The sequence below is a fragment of the Peromyscus eremicus genome, chromosome 5 (genome assembly GCF_949786415.1).
Source record: "Peromyscus eremicus chromosome 5, PerEre_H2_v1, whole genome shotgun sequence".
NCBI classification, from domain to species: Eukaryota; Metazoa; Chordata; class Mammalia; order Rodentia; family Cricetidae; genus Peromyscus; species Peromyscus eremicus.
The window spans coordinates 41,418,961-41,440,496 of record NC_081420.1 but is presented as its reverse complement, the minus strand read 5'-3'; the positions used below and the strand labels follow the sequence as shown (position 1 = coordinate 41,440,496).

Below are 21,536 nucleotides of genomic sequence, written 5' to 3'. Positions count from 1 at the left end.
TGAGACAAGAATGACAGTCTAGGTTAGACCATGTTTCATGTGTAGGGAGAACCAAAGTTCAAAATGCCCAAAATGCCCATGGAGCTAAAAAGCTATTCTTTGCCAAGTGGTGGTGGTAAAAATTGCTAATGCATGCTATGACTCACCCATGTGCAAGGCTGTTCACTCAATGTGTTACTTACATAGCCATGGGCCACATATCAGTCAACAGGGGACCACACATACAATGGTGTCCACTAAGAGCATTGTACCACCATAGTTTGTGTTTAAATGTACTTTATGACAGTCACATAATAGAATCACCTAAAGATGCATTTTTCAGAACGTATCCCCATTGTTGAATAATACATAATTGGATTAATGAAAATCATCCTCAAAATAGCTCTGTGAAGTACATATTGTAACCATATACATTTGTGCATAACAAAATGAAGATCCTGGGGGTTGAGTAACTTGTAAAATTCCAGAAGAGGAAGGGTTTGTCCTCTAAATCTACAAGCCCTTCCTTCTAGTTTTTACTTTTAAAATGTCTATTTTGTTTGTCCTTATTGTATTTGTGTCTATTTGATTTGTGTGTGGGTGAAGGTATACATACTCCATGTGCACAAATAGAGGTCTGACAACAACTTTTTTTTTCTTAATTAAGAAATTTTCTACTCACTCTACATAGCACCCACAGATGCCACCTTCTCCCTCCTCCCATCTCCCATCCCTCCCTCTCAAGCTACCCCACATCCCCACATCCCCCAAATCAAGGTCTCCCATGGGGAGTCAGCAGAGCCCGGCACACTGAGCCTAGGCAGGCCCAAGACCCTTCCCACTGCACCAAAGCTGCACAAGGCGTCACACCACAGGCACCGGATTCCCAAAAGCCTGCCCATGCACCAGGATGGATCCCAATCCTCCTGTCAGGGTGTTTCCCAAACAGTTCGAGCCAAACAACCATCTTCCATATCCAGAGGGCCTAGTCCAGTCCCCTGGGGGCTTCACAGCCACTAGTCTACAGTTCATGGGCCTCCAATAGTGTGGCCGGTCATCTCTGCACGTTTTCCCATCATGATCTCGACGTTCCTTGCCTGCAGAATCCCTCCTCTCTCTCATCGATTGGATTCCCAGAGCTCAGCCTGGTGCCTGGCCGTGGATCTCTGCATCTGCCTCCATCAGTCACTGGACAAAGGCTCTATGATGATAGTTAGGGTATTTGCTAGACTGGTCACCAGAGTAGACCAGTCCAGGTACCCTCTGGACCACTGCCAGCAGACCAAGGTGGGGTCATCCTTTTGGGTTCTTCAGAGCCTCCCCAGCACCCTGCCTCTTCCTTTCCCCACGATGTCCTCATCTATCATGGTATCTCCCTCCCTGCCCTCCCACTCTGTCCCTGTTCCAGCTTGACCCTCCCATTTCCCTATGTTCTCATTCCCCACTCCTTGCCTTCTGCCACCCCCCGCCCCAGTCCACTCATGTAGATCTCATCCACTTCTTCACAGGGTCATCCATGTGTCCCTCCTAGGGTCTTTCCCTTTTTGTTTTTGTTTTTGTTTTTTTGAGACAGGGTTTCTCTGTGTAGCTTTGCGCCTTTTCCTGGATCTCGCTCTGTAGACCAGGCTGGCCTCGAACTCACAAAGATCCACCTGCCTCTGCCTCCCAAGTGCTGGGATTAAAGGCGTGCGCCACCACCGCCCTTAGGGTCTTTCCCTGTTAGCTAGCCTCTCTGCAGCTATGGGTTGCAGTCTGGCCATCCCTTCCCTCACATCTGGTATCCACTTATGAGTGAGTACATACTACGTTTGTCCTTCTGAGTCTGGGTTACCTCACTCAGGATGATATTTTCTAGTTCCATCCATTTGACTGCAAATTTCTTGATATCATTGTTTTTTACTGCTGAGTAGTATTCCATTATGTATATGTGCCACATTTTTTTTAATCCATTCTTCAGTTGAGGGGCATGTAGGTTGTTTCTAGGTTCTGGCTATTACAAATAGTGCTGATATGAACATAGTTGAGCATGTGTCCTTGTAGTAAGATTGAGCATTCTTTGGGTATATGCCCAAGAGTGATATAGCTGGGTCTTGAGGAAGACTTATTCCCAATTTTCTGAGAAACTGCCATACTGATTTCCAGAGTAGCTGTACAAGTTTGCATTCCCACCAACAATGGAGGAGTGTTCCCCTTGTTCTACATCCTCTCCAACATAAGCCTAACAACAATTTTTGTGAGCCTTCTCTCCCACTGTAAATTACAAAAATTGAAAGCACATCATCAGGCTTGTGCAGCAAGTGCTTTTTACCCACTGAGCCATCTCCTTGATCCTACATCCTTCCTCTTCATGACTCCCTTGCACCATCAGGCAAACCACCACCCACTATTGGTACTTGCAGCCTGGGTGGTCCATATTCTCAAATTTTCCACATTGATGCTCTTCCAGGTCAGAGTTGGGGGTATAAGCAATGACGATTTAAAATGAGGTAGAATCTATTTTCAGAATCTATGAAGACGGATTTCTGAGTTGTCTCTGATTTCTGACCACAAAGCGTCAAGTCAAAAAGGTGCCTGTAGACCAGGCACACTGGACAGGAAGCAGTCCCGGCTGTTTCGGGGCTTTGACTGTTTTTTGCTCTGCTGACATGATTCTGATTGCAGCAAGTATTCATATCATACTGTCCTAGAAGAAATAGCTGGGGAAGGGTGAAGAAATTGAGAAAGAGCCAGGCAAAAGCAGAAGCATTAACAACTGTGCTAAGAACCAATATTAGTTATGAGCTGGGGAAACTCTGGCGGGTAGTTCTGAAACCCAATGGATGCCTCACTTGGACACAAAGCTCATCCACTAATGATAGTAATCCATTTGTGTTTGTGCCCATCCCTCTGGCCATTTACTTTAACTGCTCTGTGCTGAATGTTCAGTGATTGAAATATGTTGATGCTACCATTGAAAACTATGCTGAAGGATTTCAAAAAGCAGAACTTCCTAGAGTAAGTGTGGTTATTTGGAGAGGTTGTGAAGCCAGAGAGCTTTATGTAGGCCTAGGAAGAGGATGGGGGCAGACCAATGCAAGGCTGAGTTAGACCTGCGACTGAGAAAGGCTTACATTATAAAAGAAGAGAGAACTCATTTCGTAAATCCAGCCCTTGAGGAATGAGCTCACTCCCATCTTCCTATTTGCATTCCTTGTGCTGGGCTTCATGTCCAAGTATGTGATGCTCCCAGAAGAAGTTACACTATAGTGCTAAGGGTTGGCTGCCCTTGTCCAGGTCTGTGGACTTGAGCAGTTTTCACTATCAATACCTGTTTCCTAAGATTTTTACAATAAAGGCAGTTGTGAATGTAGCTCCTACAAATTGAGCCAAAAGGAATCACTGTTCATCTGGAAAATTGTGCTTAAATAAATAAATAAATAAATAAATAAATAAATAAATAAATAACTGGTCCAAGAGTGAGAAGTCATGGTCTTTTTGGCTCTGCAGTTAGCCCCCTTCAGGCAATATATCTGATGTCTGAAAATGCTATAACATGGGAGTCTAGCACTCCAGGATCTGAGAACTGTTAGCCAGATAGTTAGATATATACCTTCATCTCCTTATTGTCTCTGGACAGATCAATATCCAGGATATATGAGCCCATAAATGTAACTTCAACATTTTCTTTCTGTACTTGACATTGGGCAACAGACACAGAAGTATTTGGAATGGAGAAAACACATAGAGACACAAAGAGCTTTCATCGATGCTAGCTAAATCCTAGTACTTACAATTACACTGAACCTTTCAGTCTACTACACTATTTGATATCCCTTTCTAGGCTGAAATGGATTGACTGTGCCAGAATCTTCCTATCTAGATGAGATAACTACAGAATTTTGTTTAAAAAGATACTTATCCCTCACTGTTGATGAACTTCCTAATGAACAAAAGCCTTAGTATCTAGCTGATGAGTTAGTAAAGATCTGGACAGAGTGGGGCCATTTGTGTTCAATACAAGAGTTTCCTTGTGCAAGCAGAAAGGCCTTTCAACCAGTTAAGTCTGGTGACTAGCCCTCTGCCTGCACTGCGTGTAGTTTCCCATCGCTCCATCAAAACACTGCATTTAGATTTGCACAGCCTGGTAGGCTGGGGCGTAAAATTGGTCATCACTCCCTCAAGTACATGCATGTTCAAGGAGCCTTCATCACAGATTAGGTCTGGTACTCCCCATGTAGGAGCCATGGCCACTTCCCTACCAACTTGTCTAACAGCGAGGAGGACACAGATGAGCAGAGTCAGTAATTAAGTTTACAGGGGAAAATGTGAGAGCTTCCAGTCTCACAGAACCGGAAGTGGAGGAGTTGGCAAAACATCTTTTCCTTTGCTACATTTTGTCAGAATGCCTCAGAGTTGGCATTTGCCTATCATCTTATCTCATCCACAACTCTGATACTTGGACAGTCCGGTGCAAACAAAACAAGTCTGGGCTTCTGGAATGTCTGGCCACAGTAGACCTGGGAGGCAGAAAATCACATGATACATATTAATCTGGCTTAAGCCCCAGCCTCCCCATTCAAGGCTTGGTAGCTTTTGACAATCTATTCATCAACCTGGACTCTTTTTCCTCTTCTGTCACATGAGGATGGTGTTACCTCCTACATCAAGTCGGTAATTATAAGGGTTAACTAAACTATCTTGGGCACTTATGGTGTCATCAAGCATTCAAAACTACTCTTATGACTATTTTGGGTTGTAGTTTCTTGGCATATAATTTTTAAACACAAGAAGCATACTATTGGATGTCTCATTCCTGCTTTTTGCTTTCTGTTCTGACCACACAATGTAAGACTCGACCATACTTCTTGTCCCACATACTCCTGGAGAGACAGCAAAGACATACTTCTAGAGGTTGTCTGTGGTACAGCTGTCATTGTTTCATGAGGCTGCAGTCTCCAACATTTTCCTCTACTTTTTACCTTTTAGCAATTCAGTTTTCTCAGAATCATTGCATTGAGTGGTCTTGATGACCCCTGGGCTAAATACTATAGAGTCACTTCAAGAAACGATACCGTAAAGCTTGCTTCTCACTAAAGATGCTTGCTAGCTTCCTGTCTTTAAGTGCCAACATGACCGAGTTATCTCAGAATTCTGTGCTGGATAAAACTTGTCTTCCCACTTCAGTCAGCAAGGTCTGTGTACCTCACGTAACTCTTGCAACCCCGTTAGAAGCCTGGAGCCAAATGGATCATTCAGGCGCAGCATCTTTATCAAGCCTTCCAGGCAACAAGCTGCTCCTTCCCTCTTTAATTACATTTCTCTTTTGGTGTTTCATGAAACCTAATTAGTTCATTTTCACAAAAGGCAGGTACTTCCAAATGAAGAAAACACAGATGAATTTGGGGAAAGGCATTCAATAGGTCAAATAATGAGTAATCCCCATTTCAAAAATGTGGTAGGGTAAATGGTGGGGTGAAAAGGGACATGTTCTCTGAATGGAGTGATCGAGTGCTGGTAACCAGCCTTGTAGAGAATGCGGGATTGATACTTCATATATGTTTTACTCATGAAGTTAAAGCTATCACTTTTTAAGTGAAGAACAAGGATCTTTCAGTCTATCATTTTGCTAAGGTCTGTGTGACCACCCAGGATTCATTAGGACCAATCATCTTGCTGAGTGTATGAGAGTCCTGGAATCATGAGCTAGGAAAGGACACACTGCCTCCAAGGAGGCAGAATTCAGAATCAAAACACAAGTCTCTGGTTTCGAAGAACATTTCAGTGAATTGAGAAGTGTTTGAAAGGCAGAGTGGCCTTCACTGCAACCACAGCTACCATTCCGCTCCCTGAACCAACAGAGACACTTGTGGATCTCATCACTGGGAAAGTGACATTTCCATTTCAAGGCACTGTCTAGATCTGTCCTTTGATTCGGAAAGGTTGTATCTTGGGCCAGATGTGGAATTTCTGAACACGATGATGATTTTGGTTTAATTTATGGCATCCTAGCAAAATGGAACATCCTACTAGAGTGCTCTAACAGCATAGGTTAGGAAACACTTCCCCACTTCTGTGACAAGGGATTCCCACACCTGCTACCAAACAACACTAGGAAGTCCCCTGCTTCCAAAGCAGAGTTGATCAGACTCAATTCCTCTGCCTCATGTAAAAGTCAACATGTCACACCAGTGGTAGTAACTATTACTCCATGTTCTGGTCTCCTCTAAAGACCAGGAGGCATGCTTACCTGTGGCTAAGTTGGCAAATGAAGGAAAACTTTAAATTTGTTTCTTATTGGATCATTTTCACTGTTGGACGGTGTTATGAGGATTTCACTTCTCAGTGATTTTTAGCTTATAATAATCCATGTGACATCACAAATAGCTTTAATCAGACCTTCTTCCCAGGTATACGGGCTGTCCTGGTTGGCATTAACGGTCAGCCTGACATAGCCGAGAGACATTTGAGAGTAAAGCCTCACCTGTGGAGGATTGTCCTGACTACTGATTGATGTAGTAGAGCTCAGCCCATGGTAAGCAGCTCCATCCTTAGGCAAGTAGCTGGTCTCAGGCTACATAAGAAAGGTAGCTGAGTGTGAACCTGTGAGTAAGCCAGAGAGCAAGCCAGGAAGCAGTTCCTCTACAATTCCTGTCCTGCCGTCGATTTTCCTCAGTGATGGATTGGGATTTGGAAACGGAAGCCAAATCATGCTCTACCACCCACCCTAGGTTGCTTTTGGTTCGAGGGTTTTATTACAGTACAGAAAAGAAACAGTAGCATGGGCTTTGAAACCAGCTGTTCCCTCTGATCCTTAACAAGGGTAAGGAGAGTGGAGGAAGGAAGGAAAGGAGGGGCCTATGACAAAGGAAAGGAGGAAAGCAAGAAAGACAAAAGGACAGTATGAATAAGAACAAAGGGAAAGATTCAAGCGGCAGATTGTCTCCAGATATTTTAGTTTGGAGATGGAAAGACAACTGTTAATATATTCTAATTTGTAATTGACTACAAGGCCTCCACATTAGCTCTCGCATCCTCCATAGATGCTAGTAAACAATCTTTGATAATGTTCTCATTGCTTCTTGCTAATTGCTTTTAATGACGAGATCCACTCTTCTATTGCCCAAAGGGACTGAGGAACTCATAGCATCATGCTGAGTCTTAAAAGGAAGATGCACATTTTTTTTCTCACAAAAGAAAACTACAAATCAGGCTGCCGCTATTGACTGACACAGATGTTCATCACCACTGTGTTGGTGTGCTCTGCTGGTCGGCGTGGGCAGCTTCCCTCTCCTTCATAGCAGCCCTACCTTTGAGAAAGAATTATGCAAGTCATGATGCATGATGCCTCTCACCCTAAGGGCTGCAGCTTCCATCCCAAAGAAGGAAGATGCTACCTTAGCATCCTCCCATTTGATCACAAATTAGGACAAGCTTCTCAGCCTCTTCAGTCCCTCCTTCATTGTTTTGTGATCCATCCAAAACTTCTTACTTGCCGAGAAAGACAGGTACACATTGCTTCCATCAGACATGCACAGACCTTTTTGCTCTTGACCATTGTAGCAGTGGACAGAATAAGATGAACTTGCGTAGAATAAGAGAAGAACTAGCTGGGAGTAGGAAGAAAACCAGGGAAAGATGATGTCCTGTAGCTCAAGGTGATTTAAACCTCCAAAAGGAAGAAGCACTCTTTAGTCATGAAGCAGTCAGGCCAGAGTTCCAGGTACCTGATTATGTTTCTTTTTAAAAAGCTTCCATCCAACTTTGCAAAGTAGGTGGTTGTTTCTGTCAAGGGATAAGTAGCCACTGTTCTGTGGTGGTTTATTAATTAAGAATGCATTATGTAAGCAGGAGAAATCTCCCATTCCTGTCCCAGATTATCTTTGTCCCCAATTCCCAGCCATGGACACAAGCTTTTATATGGTTCACCTCTGTGCTGCCACCAAGAATTGAGGGATCATCTTTTCCTTGAGTGTCCAAGTTCAATCTCTCATGTCTACCATTTATCTAATGACTTCTTATTATTCCTGAGGAGTACTAGGTACATTTGCAGACTTATTGCAACTACTTTTAGATAAATAATGTATCCTGAAAATGTAAACAGCAATTCAAAAATTAGTATATTTTGTAGATAAATATACATTATGCAACTCATTCCATTTTGTGTTATACTAGTTCAATTTCTTAATTCTTCCCGTCAGGCCTTACTGAGTGTGAATGATCACTGTGCCATATTGACTTATTGGCTTCACATAGTATCACTGAATCATGGGCTAGCCCCTACTTGCAAAGATGGCATTCCTCTAAAGAACAGGTGGATCTTAATCAACAGAAGAACTGAATATCCCAGTGTCACACCTCACTAGCCTCCTTCCCATCACCCTTCAGTCACTCACTTAGCCCCTAAACCCCCTCAGAGATAGCATACCTTACAGCGAATTGTGGTCATCATAGGTCATGTAGACCAGGCTGTAGGCCATGTGGTTCTTGTGTGCAGAGACGACCATCATGTCCTCTTATGTCAGGCTCTAACAGTTCTGTGGTGCTCACAACACTCCATGTTCTTCAGACTCCATACTTCTTATTGTAAATTCCAACTCAGTTTCCCTAAATGCATTCTTCTCATCATTTTACTCTAGCAGATTAGCATGGCTGTGAGTTAGTGAGGGAATAACTTGTTTAAACTCAGTGAAGTCCACTTGTTGACCACCTGTGATTACTATATGTCTAAAGTGATTTTTGAAAAGTTGACGAGCCCAATAATTGAATGATCGTCTTCCTCCTTGTCAATGTTTTGTTTTTGTTTTCACCAGAGTTCAGAGTCCTTTAAGTACACGGTTGCCATGTTCTGGATATAATCAGGAATTCTCAAACAATGCTAACATTCTCTTATACCTGAGGAAGACAAGCGTCACAGAGGCAGTTTCCTTTTGTGGATTAAGCTGAGCATTTTCATTGTTCATCATGTGGCTTTTACTTTTATTCTTAAAGCTTTGTTTAGATTAAAAGAATTATGGGATGGCCGGGCGGTGGTGGCACACGCCTTTAATCCCAGCACTCGGGAGGCAGAGGCAGGCGGATCTCTGTGAGTTCGAGGCCAGCCTGGTTTACAAAGTGAGTTCCAGGAAAGGCGCAAAACTACAGAGAAACCCTGTCTCGAAAAACCAAAAAAAAAAAAAAAAAAAAAAAAAAAAAATTATGGGCACAATATGACTTCTTTTAGTGAAAGCAAATTTAGATTGAAAAACCTCTTTTCTTAAAATGTAACAGACAGCATTTTTATCAGAATAGTTTCAAAATAATTTGGTACTGCAGGTACAGTAATGAGGTGATTTGACCAAGACCATAGGGTGAGCCAGGTGCATGAACGTACCAAGAGGCTGGTAGAGCACAGATGTTGTGTGCTTGATGTGGCTTGAACCAAATCGCCTTAAGTCTTCTTTTTCCAGTTTTACCAATACCAACTGTGTAACCATCCAGTACCCAACACTTTACCGAGTGAGGCATTGGGACCATAGCCATTATGAAGACAGTAGTTGACTTCATACGCTGCCGGGCTAATGAGGACCCTGGAGTCTCTTGTCTGATCAGCAGTTGTTCATGATACATCCACTAGAGAAAGCTGCTTCCCTTGGGTCCACCAAGGGAGCATTCCCTTGGGTTTCTTATCTTGGGTCTTACCATAGGGAGCCTTAAGATGACTAACATGTATATACCAAAAATATAAGCCCATGATGTTAATGACGAAACTAACTTCTAGAGAAGCTCAGTTCATAATGGTGAACAGAGGAGCCTTTCTGGAGGAACTGAGCCTGTATCTACACAAACACTGCAGTCATGCTTCAAGTTCCCAATCTGTAAATCTGCAGGTCTATGAAAGTGGTGTTTGCCTCCTTCTCCCTGTCGTGGTCTTGCTCACATTTTCTCATCACACTTGGGAGCTGAAGGGGTAAAATAGTGAGAGTTCAATGTAAGAACTTCCTTAAAGCCTTGGCCATTCCCATCCTGGCACTACACTGAAGGGCGTGGTTAGAAGGGAGGCTGCTTGTGAATGCTTTCATTCTTTCCCTAGAGCCTGAATTATTCAGATGATTTCTCCTGGACCCCACCCCCATGTGTATCACTAGTGTCCTGATAATTCATGCACAGATCATGGATGTGGTCTATTAGCATCAAGGAACAGGTGTATATAACAACTAAAGATGGCTCTGTGTGTGGACAGCCATCTCAGCAGGCTGGAGATCAAAGTGGAAGCAGATTGAGGCCCCAAAAGCTTCTTTCACCTCTCTCCTCACTTCGCGTAGCTTCTGTGGCTAAGGACTCACCCTGTTGGTGGTTACAGGTATTGATGAAATGCCCATGGAAACTACCCTCTTGAAAAACACTTTGACATTAAGCTAAGTTTGGTGACATCCCCTGTGGTCACCAATGTTTGCAGAGCAGGGTGGTTGATACTGAAATACCCAAGTCAGGAGGGGCTTCACCATTCAGGACATTAAAATCCGTTATTTCTTAAGGTCTAAAATCAAATGAGTCATTTTTCTCCTGCAGGTAGCACAAATAGCACGGCAATGTTTTTGAAAGCTACAATCATTAACTTTGTAAACGTATGTTTTTCTCCACAGACAAATTTTGGTATTGTCGGCTTTCACCCAATCACAAGGTCTTACATTATGGCGACTTGGAAGAGAGCCCCCAAGGAGAAGTGCCCCATGATTCCCTGCAGGACAAATGTAAGTGGCCCCCTCCCTGGTGTAGGACACCTGAAGTTTGACTGGTTATTTTTTATTCATAGTATACCATGCAGAAAACTATTGGCTTAAATGAACCTTTTGAACTTGACTCATCCTTCAATTTTAGCCTGAGCATTCCCATTAAGTGCATGGCCTGGAAAGATTTGAGGCTCAGAGATGAGCAGGTCGCATGTCAAAGGGATGCCCACCTACCTTTCCTCTCTACTTTGGATAGTATGTATCTAAAGCTATTTCAGGGAGCCAGAAACATATAAACCTGAATTTGTCAATTGTACTTTCAATAACCTGAAATAATTTCTTAGAGCATATGCAACAACCTCTAACACATATGACTTAATGTATCCTGTAATTACAAAATAGAGTTAGTGAAAGACTCAAATACTACTTCTGAGAACTCAGATACTTTGGGAACTTATGATAAATAACTTTCCAGAAATTCAGTAGTCCTCCAAGGTATGTATTATTTCTATTTATTTGCCTTTGCCGTATGCTTTGTTTTAACGTGATTTTGAAGAGATAGTAATATGTGAGATCTTTTTAACCCAGTACTAAGCCAGGTACCAAGTACCAAGGTTCAGTGCTCAGTGTAGAGACTAAAATTTATTAAAGCTGCATTGAAAAATGCCAGGATGGTGAGTTAATTTGGAAGAGAAATGAGACAGAAGTAATACATCCTTGGAGGACACTCTAGTGAGAGAAATCAACCGGGGGCCAGTTGTCATGACATGCTCAAATAACCTTTAAAAGTAACATGGGTCCTGCCGTGTTTAGATAAGCATATCCCACGTCCCAGGCAGTGTCTTTGACCTCCTGCCTCCTGCTGTTTCACATCTGCCCTCCCATCACCCCAGAGCCCATGAAAGTCAAATCTCAACTGCCTGCTGTACAGCTCTAGACCACAGGAAGCAAAAATAAATCATGAGTGGGAAACTTCCTGACACTTTCAGACTCTGTGCTGACATCTCGGGCAGAAAGCCTAGAACATTTTCTCTCCCTCCAGTTTAAAAATGGGACGATCTGGTCTTTGTAGTGTCATACAGTTCATTCATTCCTATCTATAGAGGAACTGCTTCCCAGCGTGTATTATTGATACCCACCACAGGAAAAACTAATCTGAAACCCAGAGCTGTAGGCTGTGCCCCCCACAACACAGGCTGTACCCCCAACACAGGCTGTGCCCCACAACACAGGCTGTGCCCCCCAACACAGGCTGTGCCTCCCTCCAGGCTGTGCCCCCCCAACACAGGCTGTGCCTCCCTCCAGGCTGTGCCCCCCAACACAGGCTGTGCCTCCCTCCAGGCTGTGCCCCCCAAATATGGACTATGTTCCCCTCAAACACAAGCTCTTAGATTTCTGCACGAAGCTAAGATACCTCCCTGGTCAGAGCTGACAAAGCTGAACCACCCTGTCACCTGATGCCAGGCCTATGCTTTTCCAACTGTGGACCAGGCCACCAGACCTTAGAAAGTGGAACTCAGGCGGCCACACTCAGACCTCACAAATCAGAAACACTGCGGTAAGAACTGGAGCCTCCATGTGACTCTGGTGCCCTCTCAAGTTTTAGAAATGTTAATGTAGGTATTGCTGAATACTCCATGGCAATTCCTCAAACATGACTTTCACCAAAAAGTCCTTTTTAAACATGAGTTGAAAATATGTTGTCAACTTGTAAGTTTTGGAAGAAAGAATGTTAAAAAATAAAACTTTACTAAGATTTAATATCACTATTTTTTTCATAAAGGAAAAGATCCTTGATATCTCTCTCTCTCTCTCTCTCTCTCTCTCTCTCTCTCTCTCTCTCTCTCTCTCTCTCTCTCTCTCTCATACAGATACACACACACACACACACACACACACACATACTCTCACACAGTAAGAAAGGCTTAATCTTCGAGTAAAGGACAGGCCTTTCTGCTCATTGAGTTAGCTATGTGAAGATACACTCCGGTGTCCTCTTTTTTTTTCTACTTTCTGTTAATTAGTAAAAACCCTCTTATGAGCTAGGAAGTGTCCACAGCCAGTGATCTGGAAAAGCATTAGAAGTTTCTGGTGCCCAAAGTAACTACAATATGTATATGTATATATATATATAATCCACTTCTCAACTTGAACATGGGCATGCAACTGAAGTTGGTCAGCCTTAGGTGCAGTACACCCAATTCCTTAGAAAATGAGCAATGTACGAGCCAGAGGGCATGGAGGACACGAGGAAACAAGGCCTCCTGAACACACCAGGACCAAAGCACATAGGAACTCAGAGACTGAGGCGGCATGCCGTGGGTCTGCATGGGTCAGCACCAGATGGGATCCTAGAGATGAAAGAAGTGGACTCACGCCCCACCCCTAACCCAGAAGCTCTCTCCAGTTGATAAACACTTGCAAATGAAAATTTAGTTTTCCACAAGGGAGTCTCATTAGGGAAACAAACTTCTCATATGGATAGGCTGCCTGCCCAGCAGGAGACAACCAACAGAAAATGAAGTCAAAGGTGTCTTTGATGGTTCCTTGTCTCATAATCATTGTGTCAGGACTTTTCCTTTTCTCTTCTTTTTTTAATTTCCTTCCCCCCCCCCCCCGCCCTCTCTGCAAATTTTTGTGTCTTCTGGTTTTGTGGTTTTGTGGGATTCCTGAGTGAGTGAGTGAGTGACTTTCTGTGTCTACGTCTGTTTCTTATACCTTTTCCTGGGCTCGTTTGCTTCTATTTGTTTTGTCCTATTCTGATGTGTTTGTTTTTGTTTATTTTATTTTATTTCATTATTATTCCTTAGATGCCTGTTTTGTTTTCTAGTGAGAGACAGAAATGGGGTGGATCCAGATGGGAGGGGAAGGAGGAGGAACCGGGAGGAGTAGAGGGAGGGGAAACTGTAATCCAGCTATAGCTTATAAAAAAAAATCCATTTTCAATAAAAGAAAAAAAAGAGAAAAAGGATAGTTTCCCTTAATTAATGGTGAGAGTCTCTGTCTTGCCATGTATTTCTGTCCTTTCCTGAGGCGGGGGAATTTTCCACCCCTTGAGTAAGCCAGGCCTGAATAGTAAACTATTGATGAATCAAATAGTTTAACCGGACCTTTTACTACAGCGGCACTAGTGAGGACTGAAAGATTCTTCTCAGCTGTCTTCTTCTCTGAAGCTTTGAGCTGCTGCTCTTCCTATTCTTTCTGGAAGGGCCAGGAAACAGGGTCCTTGAAAATTCACATTTCCCTGCATTCCCTCTCACCCCGCTTTCCTCTCAGGGCTTACAGGCTGTCAGCACCATCACGCCCATTAACGTGAGACTCACTTGCTTCCTAACCTTCCCTGGTGCCCCTCAAGGCCTCGGTTTGAGAGAATCTAGGCCAGTGTTCTTCACCCCCACATCAGGGGAAAGCACAGGCCCATGCCCTCCTCAAAGATTAAGCCTATTATAGAGGATGAGGAGAGCAGCTGACAGCCAGGGAAAGTGGGGGATTGGGGTCATGGAAGCACAGCGAAGAATCCAGGTCTCTCCATCTACTGAGAGAATTAATGCAGATTATTGGTAATAGGAATAATGGCAGATGGCATTTGCTAAGTGCATAATGTGTGCTAGGCACTGTGCTCACAGCTTACATAAGTTATCTACTGTACAACCCGAAGGGGCATCTCATCCATATTTTATAGATAAGGAGAGTGAGGTAGAGAAGCATTAAGTATAACTAGTAGACAGTCATGGGTTAGTAAACAGTAAGATAAAGGTGTTGGCAGGCAGCCAAACAGTTCCGTGGCCAATTTTAATTTATTATTTTCCTGCCTGAGCTAAAAAACGATCTGGGACTCTAATAACTTAAACCCAAAGTTGTAGAAAAAGAGTTTGAATGAGCCCCCAAAGCCTTGGTTTCTGGTTACAGAGGCATAGTATGGACCCTCACTGCGCTATGACGCTGATCTGCTAGGTTAGGGAGAGCAGGCTCTGTACTAACAATTGGAGCGACCTGCTTCCAGCCTATCTCTGCCACAGAAGTGTCTACTGAGGATATCCGCACACAGCAGTGTCTGCACATAGCATGTCCCAAAGGCATAGAGTGGCTTCTTGGAGATGTTTTGCCATGACTTGGCCCCAGGAAAACAAAGCTAAAAGTGTTTTCATCATAGTGGCCACATTTGTTTTTTAGTAATAGTTTTCATTTGAATCATAATTAAAGTTTCTTCCAACATACTAGCAAGGAGTTTCCTGAGTGTGCTTGGAGTGAAGCCCACATTTGTGGCTGTTCTCATTGTGATGCTGACACCTTCGAAACACAAAGGGACAGTAGCCTAGTTAGGGAGCATGGAGCCCTAAGACTAGATCTGTCCCTGGCTTGCTGTTTGACATTGTAGAAGGGATTCTTCTTGCAACTCAGTCTTCCCATCTGCAAAATGGCAGTGTTGAATTCGTTCATCCCAGTCCTTCCTAAACTGAGTAATTGTGAGAAATGAAGGTGTAGCCCAGAGGAAGGGTGCTTGCAGATTCTTTCTCCGATGACCCCCTGCTTCTCCCAGCTCTGTGTCCTACTTCTTTATCTTTCTCCTATGTCAAAAGACCAAATCAAAAAGCTAGCTTGGCTGTGAAGCCCTCCTGAGCTCCCCACTGTGTGAGTGTGAGCCCTCCCTCTGTTTCTGCCCCTGGACCAGAGAGGACAGTGGTTTAATTCTCCCCATGTCTAATCCTCCAGTGCATCTAGAGAAAAGCTATGAAAAGAAAGAAAAAAAAAAAACCCAGCTTTTCAAAGTGATTGTATTTTTAGAATTTTGTGTTTTCTTTTTAGTCATAATCCCATGAGCGACACAGTAGCTTATCTCCCTGATAGGGAACAATGGATATTTAAATATAAAACATGTACAGCCACAATATCCAGTGAAAAGAGATTTTTTTTTTCTCCTGTGAAGCCTTTGCATTAAGGATTCAAAAGACTGATCCATGGCAGTTTTGTATTTTCCTGGTCCCATTCTACATGTTTTCAAAGCCAAGGGGTGACTTACTTTTGTAGGGGATAGACACTGTGGAGTTCATTAAGCATTTCATATCTTATAACAAAGGATTTTCTACAATGTACTTGTGATTCAAACTCCAGATGAAGCTTTAGGAGATTTTCTGAATTGCTTTGCTAATTAGATTTAAAATTCCCTTCAGTGTCTCCATTGCAAATGTAACCAACTTCTCCTAGTGTTCAGATATGCCCTGCAGACAGATCAGCCACGAGGCAGCAAGGCCAGTCCTTGGTTAGGAAAACGGACTTGTGAGACTTGAACTCAGAGTTCAAGGTAGGGCTCAGGAATCCTAGCACCCACCTATTAGATTCCTAATCAAAGGAGGCCAGGAGAGGGCCAGAAAGAAAAGGCATCTGAGGTTTAAGACTGAACCATTCAGGAGAGGCCACACTGCTACAAGGCAATGCATGAGCAGGCAGCCCTGCATCTCCAATGCTTAGCACACTAAGACTTCTTACCTATAATGCTGATGAAGGACTGCGCCAGTCTCTCGGTGCCGCAAAGCCAGTGTCTCCTTTGCTATCCATACCTGCATCAACTGGATGGCACACAGAAGAAAGAAATGGCTGACAGGGACTTTTTAGTACCTCCCTCTAGAAAAGGACTTCCTCTGACATTTCGTTGGCCAGACTTAGTCACAAGACCCCAGCTAACTGCAAAGTTGCTGGGAAGCATTGTCTTCCTTGTGCCCAGAAGGAGAAGCCAGGTATTGATATTGAAATCGAATGCAGCTGTGGACAGAATGTACTAGAACCAGGGCTACATGGTGGAGGAGGCAATGTTCTGAGGTAGATGGTGGAGAAGCCTCCAGAGATTCTGGAAGAGCTCATCACATCCCCAGTTCTCTAGGTTTGACAGCTCTGGGCACATTACCACACAAAGGCAGAATTCTCAGTTGTCTTAGTTATCCTGGGACATTCGCTTTTAAGGTACCTTCCTGGTCTATTGTTTTAATATTCTGTAAATTTATAATTTTGTTATTTAGTATCAACCTTATAGTCACTTTACTCAGTGTATAAGCTTTAACTATGAAATCTGCCATTATGTTCACCTTTAACAAAGTGTAGGAAATTGATTGTTTATAGCCCTCCTTTGGCAGAGTCAAGCTAGTCAGCATGTGCAAGATTCACAGTCATTTGTGGGACTTGAAGATTTGGGATTGAGATTTTTATTTTTTTAAATCAAGGTTCTGAACCATCCTACTCATCCTTGTCTTTCTCATTTGATCTTAAAGAGTATTTTGAATGAAGAGCCTTTTCTGTTTCTTATCTTCCTCCTATTCCTGAGCAAGACATATGATAACATCTTTCTATCTAGCTGCATTATTTTCCAAAGACTCTATCAGAAAGGAGAGTGTCCTTTATTTGGTTGAGTTTATTTCCGTTGCCTGTTGAACAAGGACAACTAAACCTACCTTACAGAACTGTTATGAGAATTAATGATTTGGGAAAGGGAGACCTTTTGGAGGAGCGTTCTGAACTGTGTGGAGTTAGACAAGTGATTTGAACTAGATCTGCTTGCTTTATTTATCCACCACTCAGAAACAAACAACGTAGATGGAAATGCTAGCTGGAGGTATCAATACATACGAAGCATTTGGCATTGCTTCTAGAACACAGAAACCCTACCAATGTCAGCATCAGTGTCGCCTATATTGTCATAACCACTATTACCTACTGTTGCACCTATGATAACACCACCACTGGCAGTGCCTCTATGATAGGTGGTATTTTAGGTGTTAGTGAACCAAATTATATTTATGGAACTAGCCTGCTAGAGATCCTTCTTACCAGAACATAATATGCTTGAGTGTCTAGTCTCTGAACCCTGCCTGACCTCTTCCTCTGTCACCTCTCTTTTTTTCTTTTGTTAGTGGCTTCAGGCAGTGCCAACCATGGTAGCAGACTCAATGAGTACCTTTGCTCCTTTGCTGACATTGAAGCTTTCAATGGTGTCATAACGTTCATTATTTTTTATGAATTGCAGTGCCGGTGGCAGACATCAAAGCGGTGGTGACGGGAAAGGACTGCCCTCATATGAAAGAGAAAGGTGCCCTTAAACAAAACAAGGTATGATTTCCTGATCATTGTAAATGGCTGCATCTGTCCAATGCAGTGAGCCTTCATAATGATCCCAGCCCTCACTTATAGACACGTGCATGCATGGATTGGAAGGTTCACCATGGAACCCAGGGCATTTTATGTAGCGTTGTATATCTCAGGTCTCCTTTTTTCTTTCCTCATCCATTCCTTTCCTGTCCTAATGCCCTCCCTCTTTCTCTGCCTGATCACTTTCATGATGCCCGCTCTCTCTTGTTCCCCCACTTCCTGTCTACTTCTAACCCTAGACATTACGATGGCTGTTCTCCCTCTGTCTTTATATGAGCCTCCTCTACTCATCTTCATCCACTCTATAGGTCTCTTCTCACCTCTTGTTCATGGTATCCCCTCTCCCAGTGCTGCTTCCCTGGAGTCTCAGTGAAGCCTAAGACAGGCAGACACCAGCTGACTCAAATATTAGGAAACACTGAGCATCTTCTAGCCTTCAGCACCATAGTAAATAGACCAGTAAGTATCCAAATGCAGCTTAAAGGAGAGCAATACCCAGAAATCCATGCTTAGGTTCCCATTAACGTGCACTATTTCTCTCCATCCCTTTCTAGTTTACCAACAAGGTTCCACCATGATGGTCCACATTGTTTTATGAGGAAACAGGGTGGGAACATAATCTAGAAAGACAGAAAATGTCCTCTGTTTCTAAGTCAGAGGGTGCATTAAGGAGCCAATTCTTTGTTATATATTGGCATCTTGTGTTATATACCACCCATTGAAAAGAAAGAAAGGATTTGGCTGGGTGTAGTGGTATACGCTTGTAATCCTAGCACAAAAGAGGATGAGGCAAGAAAATCATAGCCAGCCAGCCTGGACTGCATAGCAAGATCCTGTCTCAAAAACAAAACAAATCTAGATTTACCTGGCTACTCTAGACATCTGGGTGCCAAATGCCACATGAATCAATAATTTCGTTCTTTGATTCTAAAACCAGTGTCTAGGAGGAATGAAAAAGACCTCATATATTCTGCTATCAGTCAGGATTAGCATAATTGTTTCCTGTTTTCTGATTCCAATGAAGATAAAAGGTCATTGCCTTATGACTATGCTCAAAGAAAACGAAAAGTACTGTGAGAGTATTGTTCAGGATGTCAGAAGGGAAAGATCCTTGCTCCTTGTGATATATAGATATAGTTCAATTCAAGTCCATGTGCATTCCTTCATTGCTAAGCCCATCATAGCACAAGCCTATAAGGAGCTCCAGTGACAAGCCTAATAATACAGTGGGATGCTGGAGACACTAGAGTCTGGGTGACCTGTTGGATAGCACCTGTGGGGGTTTCCATGTCAGACAGACGAGGACTGTGTTGTTCTTAGACTTGAAAGAGCATTATAAACCGTGGCAACATGTCCCAGATTTCATGGTTTGCCTCTTGTGGGGCTGACTTCCTTCAACACCAGCAGGGATTGCCATATGTTCCACATGTCAGGTGTTCCCTCTTCAGTCTCAGAGAGCACAGGCTCTGCTCAGCTCCAGAGAGGTTCCTGGTTATATAACACTTGAACTGAGCAGGAAGCCATGTGAAGAAAGTAACAACACAAGAGTCTAACCCAGAAGGCTAGGAGGGCCGGCTGGCAGTAGAGCAGTCTGCCAGGACTTGAACATGCTGACTAGGAACCGGGAATTCTGTCAAATGCTTTCAGAGGAGTTTGCTCCGTCAGCCCCAGCATGTGAAGGTCTGGAGGGCTGTCACTCTCCTTTACATTCAGAAGCTGAACACAGTGGCAGGTTTAGTGAGAGACCCTGTGGCAGAAAGTAAAGCGGAAAGTGATCTGTGAAGGCACCTAATGTCAACGTTGAGCCTGCAGATGCATGTGCACACACAAGCATGTACACCAGAAAGCACACACATGTGATCCCAAACATGTGAACACTCATGCATATACAGATACTCATACATACCACACACACACACACACACACACACACATATGCATGGAAGAAAAAAAACAAAGCCCAATATTCTTGCTATACTAACATAAATTATCACTCTAAAGATCTGACTCCAATTTCCTATTACCTAATATGTTCAAAAAAAAAAAATTGGAGGTATGCCTCCTCTTACCCTAAAAAGGAGGGTAGAATGGGACAGCCCACAGAAACAAAGTGATCATCCGAATCAGGGCTCTGGTTTCTCTTTAGATTGTGTAAATCATTTGGCTTTTACCAGAATGACACAGATGTAGGACTTGTCAGATTGGAAAGTTATAACTATGATTTACAGTATTATGGGTTACTGTAGAAAAAGTCAACATTATACGAGTAGTGTTCAAATGAATTGGTTCTGTCAAAATGGAAATGATAAGGACTAGAAACCTAGTTCAAGGCCAAAGCAGGAGTAGTCTCAGAGAAAGAAAAGGTGAAAATAAAATAAAAATATTAGTTTTTTAGTCGCCTATGCAAAAGACTGCTATGTGTTACCAAAGGGACAGAACAGACAGTGTTACCAACATGCTCGTGTTTATCTAAATGCATCACTGATAACTTTCAGTATTGTCTGGCTATGTCAATTAAGAGACAACAGTTTTCAAACTGATTTTTATACAAAAATGATCAAAGCATACTTATTTAATGTACATTGTAAAGGCTCAAGCAAACAGTGTGAAAAAAAAAGACATAAACCAAAAATAACACCACAGCTCAAGAAGCAGAGACCCGTACCGAAATAAGGGTAAGGATAGGCCTTACTTATTTCTAAGGAAAAACAGCAGCACCATGGGAGGGAGGCTGGACAGCTGGGCTGTGGGCTCTTAGCTGTGGGGGTTTTCCAGAGCGGGCAGCACATGTGTTCACAGGGCTGTGCTGGGTTCTCCTAGCAGGTTCTGGATAGAGAGCAAAACGGTCCTGACTTCAGACAGGGCAGACCACTTAATCCTTGAGGATGTGCAGGTCGATGTTGCTCTGGATGTCCAAATCAGGTGGTAGCAGGGTGTGAGGAGCACTGTGGGTGGTTAGAAAGCTCTCGTCTGGAACTCCAGGGGGAGTTTGGAGCTCAGATCCTCTCAGCTGGCTCATGCTTCACGGGTGGTCCCTATCCATTTGGAAAGGTCATCTGACTCAGGAAGCACAGAGATTCCTTTGTCACCAGACATTCTGAGACTCATCAGCTCCTGCTGTGGCCCATTGCCCGTGGGACCTCAGGTGGCATCCCATTTGTGGATGCTGGCCATGACTGGGTAGTGATTTGGGGAGGCCATCTCTGAGCTGCTGTCATGGCAACAGGAGCATGGAGAATGAGTAACAACTACAAACTGATGTTTTTGTTAAATTAAGAACTATACGCTATCTGTAAGAACCCTACTTTCAATATAAGTTTAAAGTAATGGAATGGGGAAAGACACACCATACTGATTCTAATAATTTTTAAAAAAAGCTAGGTATCTCTATTACTCTTATACAAATCAGACCTCGGATGAAAAGATATTATCAAGGAGCTGTTTCTCCCAGAAGACACAACCTTACCTTATACATATGTGTTCAATAAGAAGTATCCAAATACATGAATCTGGAAACTGACAGAGTGCAAGGGGATCTCAGCATCCTGCTAATAACCAATTGAGATCAAGCAAGATGGCAATCAAATAGATACCGTGAGCAGCACCATCAGTCAACTAGGTCTGATTGACTTCAATAGAATAATCCAGCCAGAAGCACAATACAAGTTGATCTTGAACTCACAAAAACATTCACCAAGATCTACACTGGGCCATAAAATCTTTTGTTTGGTT

The 21,536-nt window shown here is 43.1% G+C and overlaps 1 protein-coding gene across 2 annotated transcripts in view; it reads left to right on the top strand.

Annotated features, from left to right (window-relative positions):
- Nucleotides 1-21,536, top strand: part of Elmo1 (engulfment and cell motility 1) — a 532,595-nt gene that overhangs the window by 497,453 nt on the left and 13,606 nt on the right. For both annotated transcript variants that reach the window (XM_059263360.1, XM_059263361.1), the window contains exons 19-20: nucleotides 10,581-10,688; nucleotides 17,683-17,765. In XM_059263360.1, coding sequence (XP_059119343.1) covers nucleotides 10,581-10,688; nucleotides 17,683-17,765 — 191 coding nt within the window. The remainder of the gene's footprint in view (nucleotides 1-10,580; nucleotides 10,689-17,682; nucleotides 17,766-21,536) is intronic.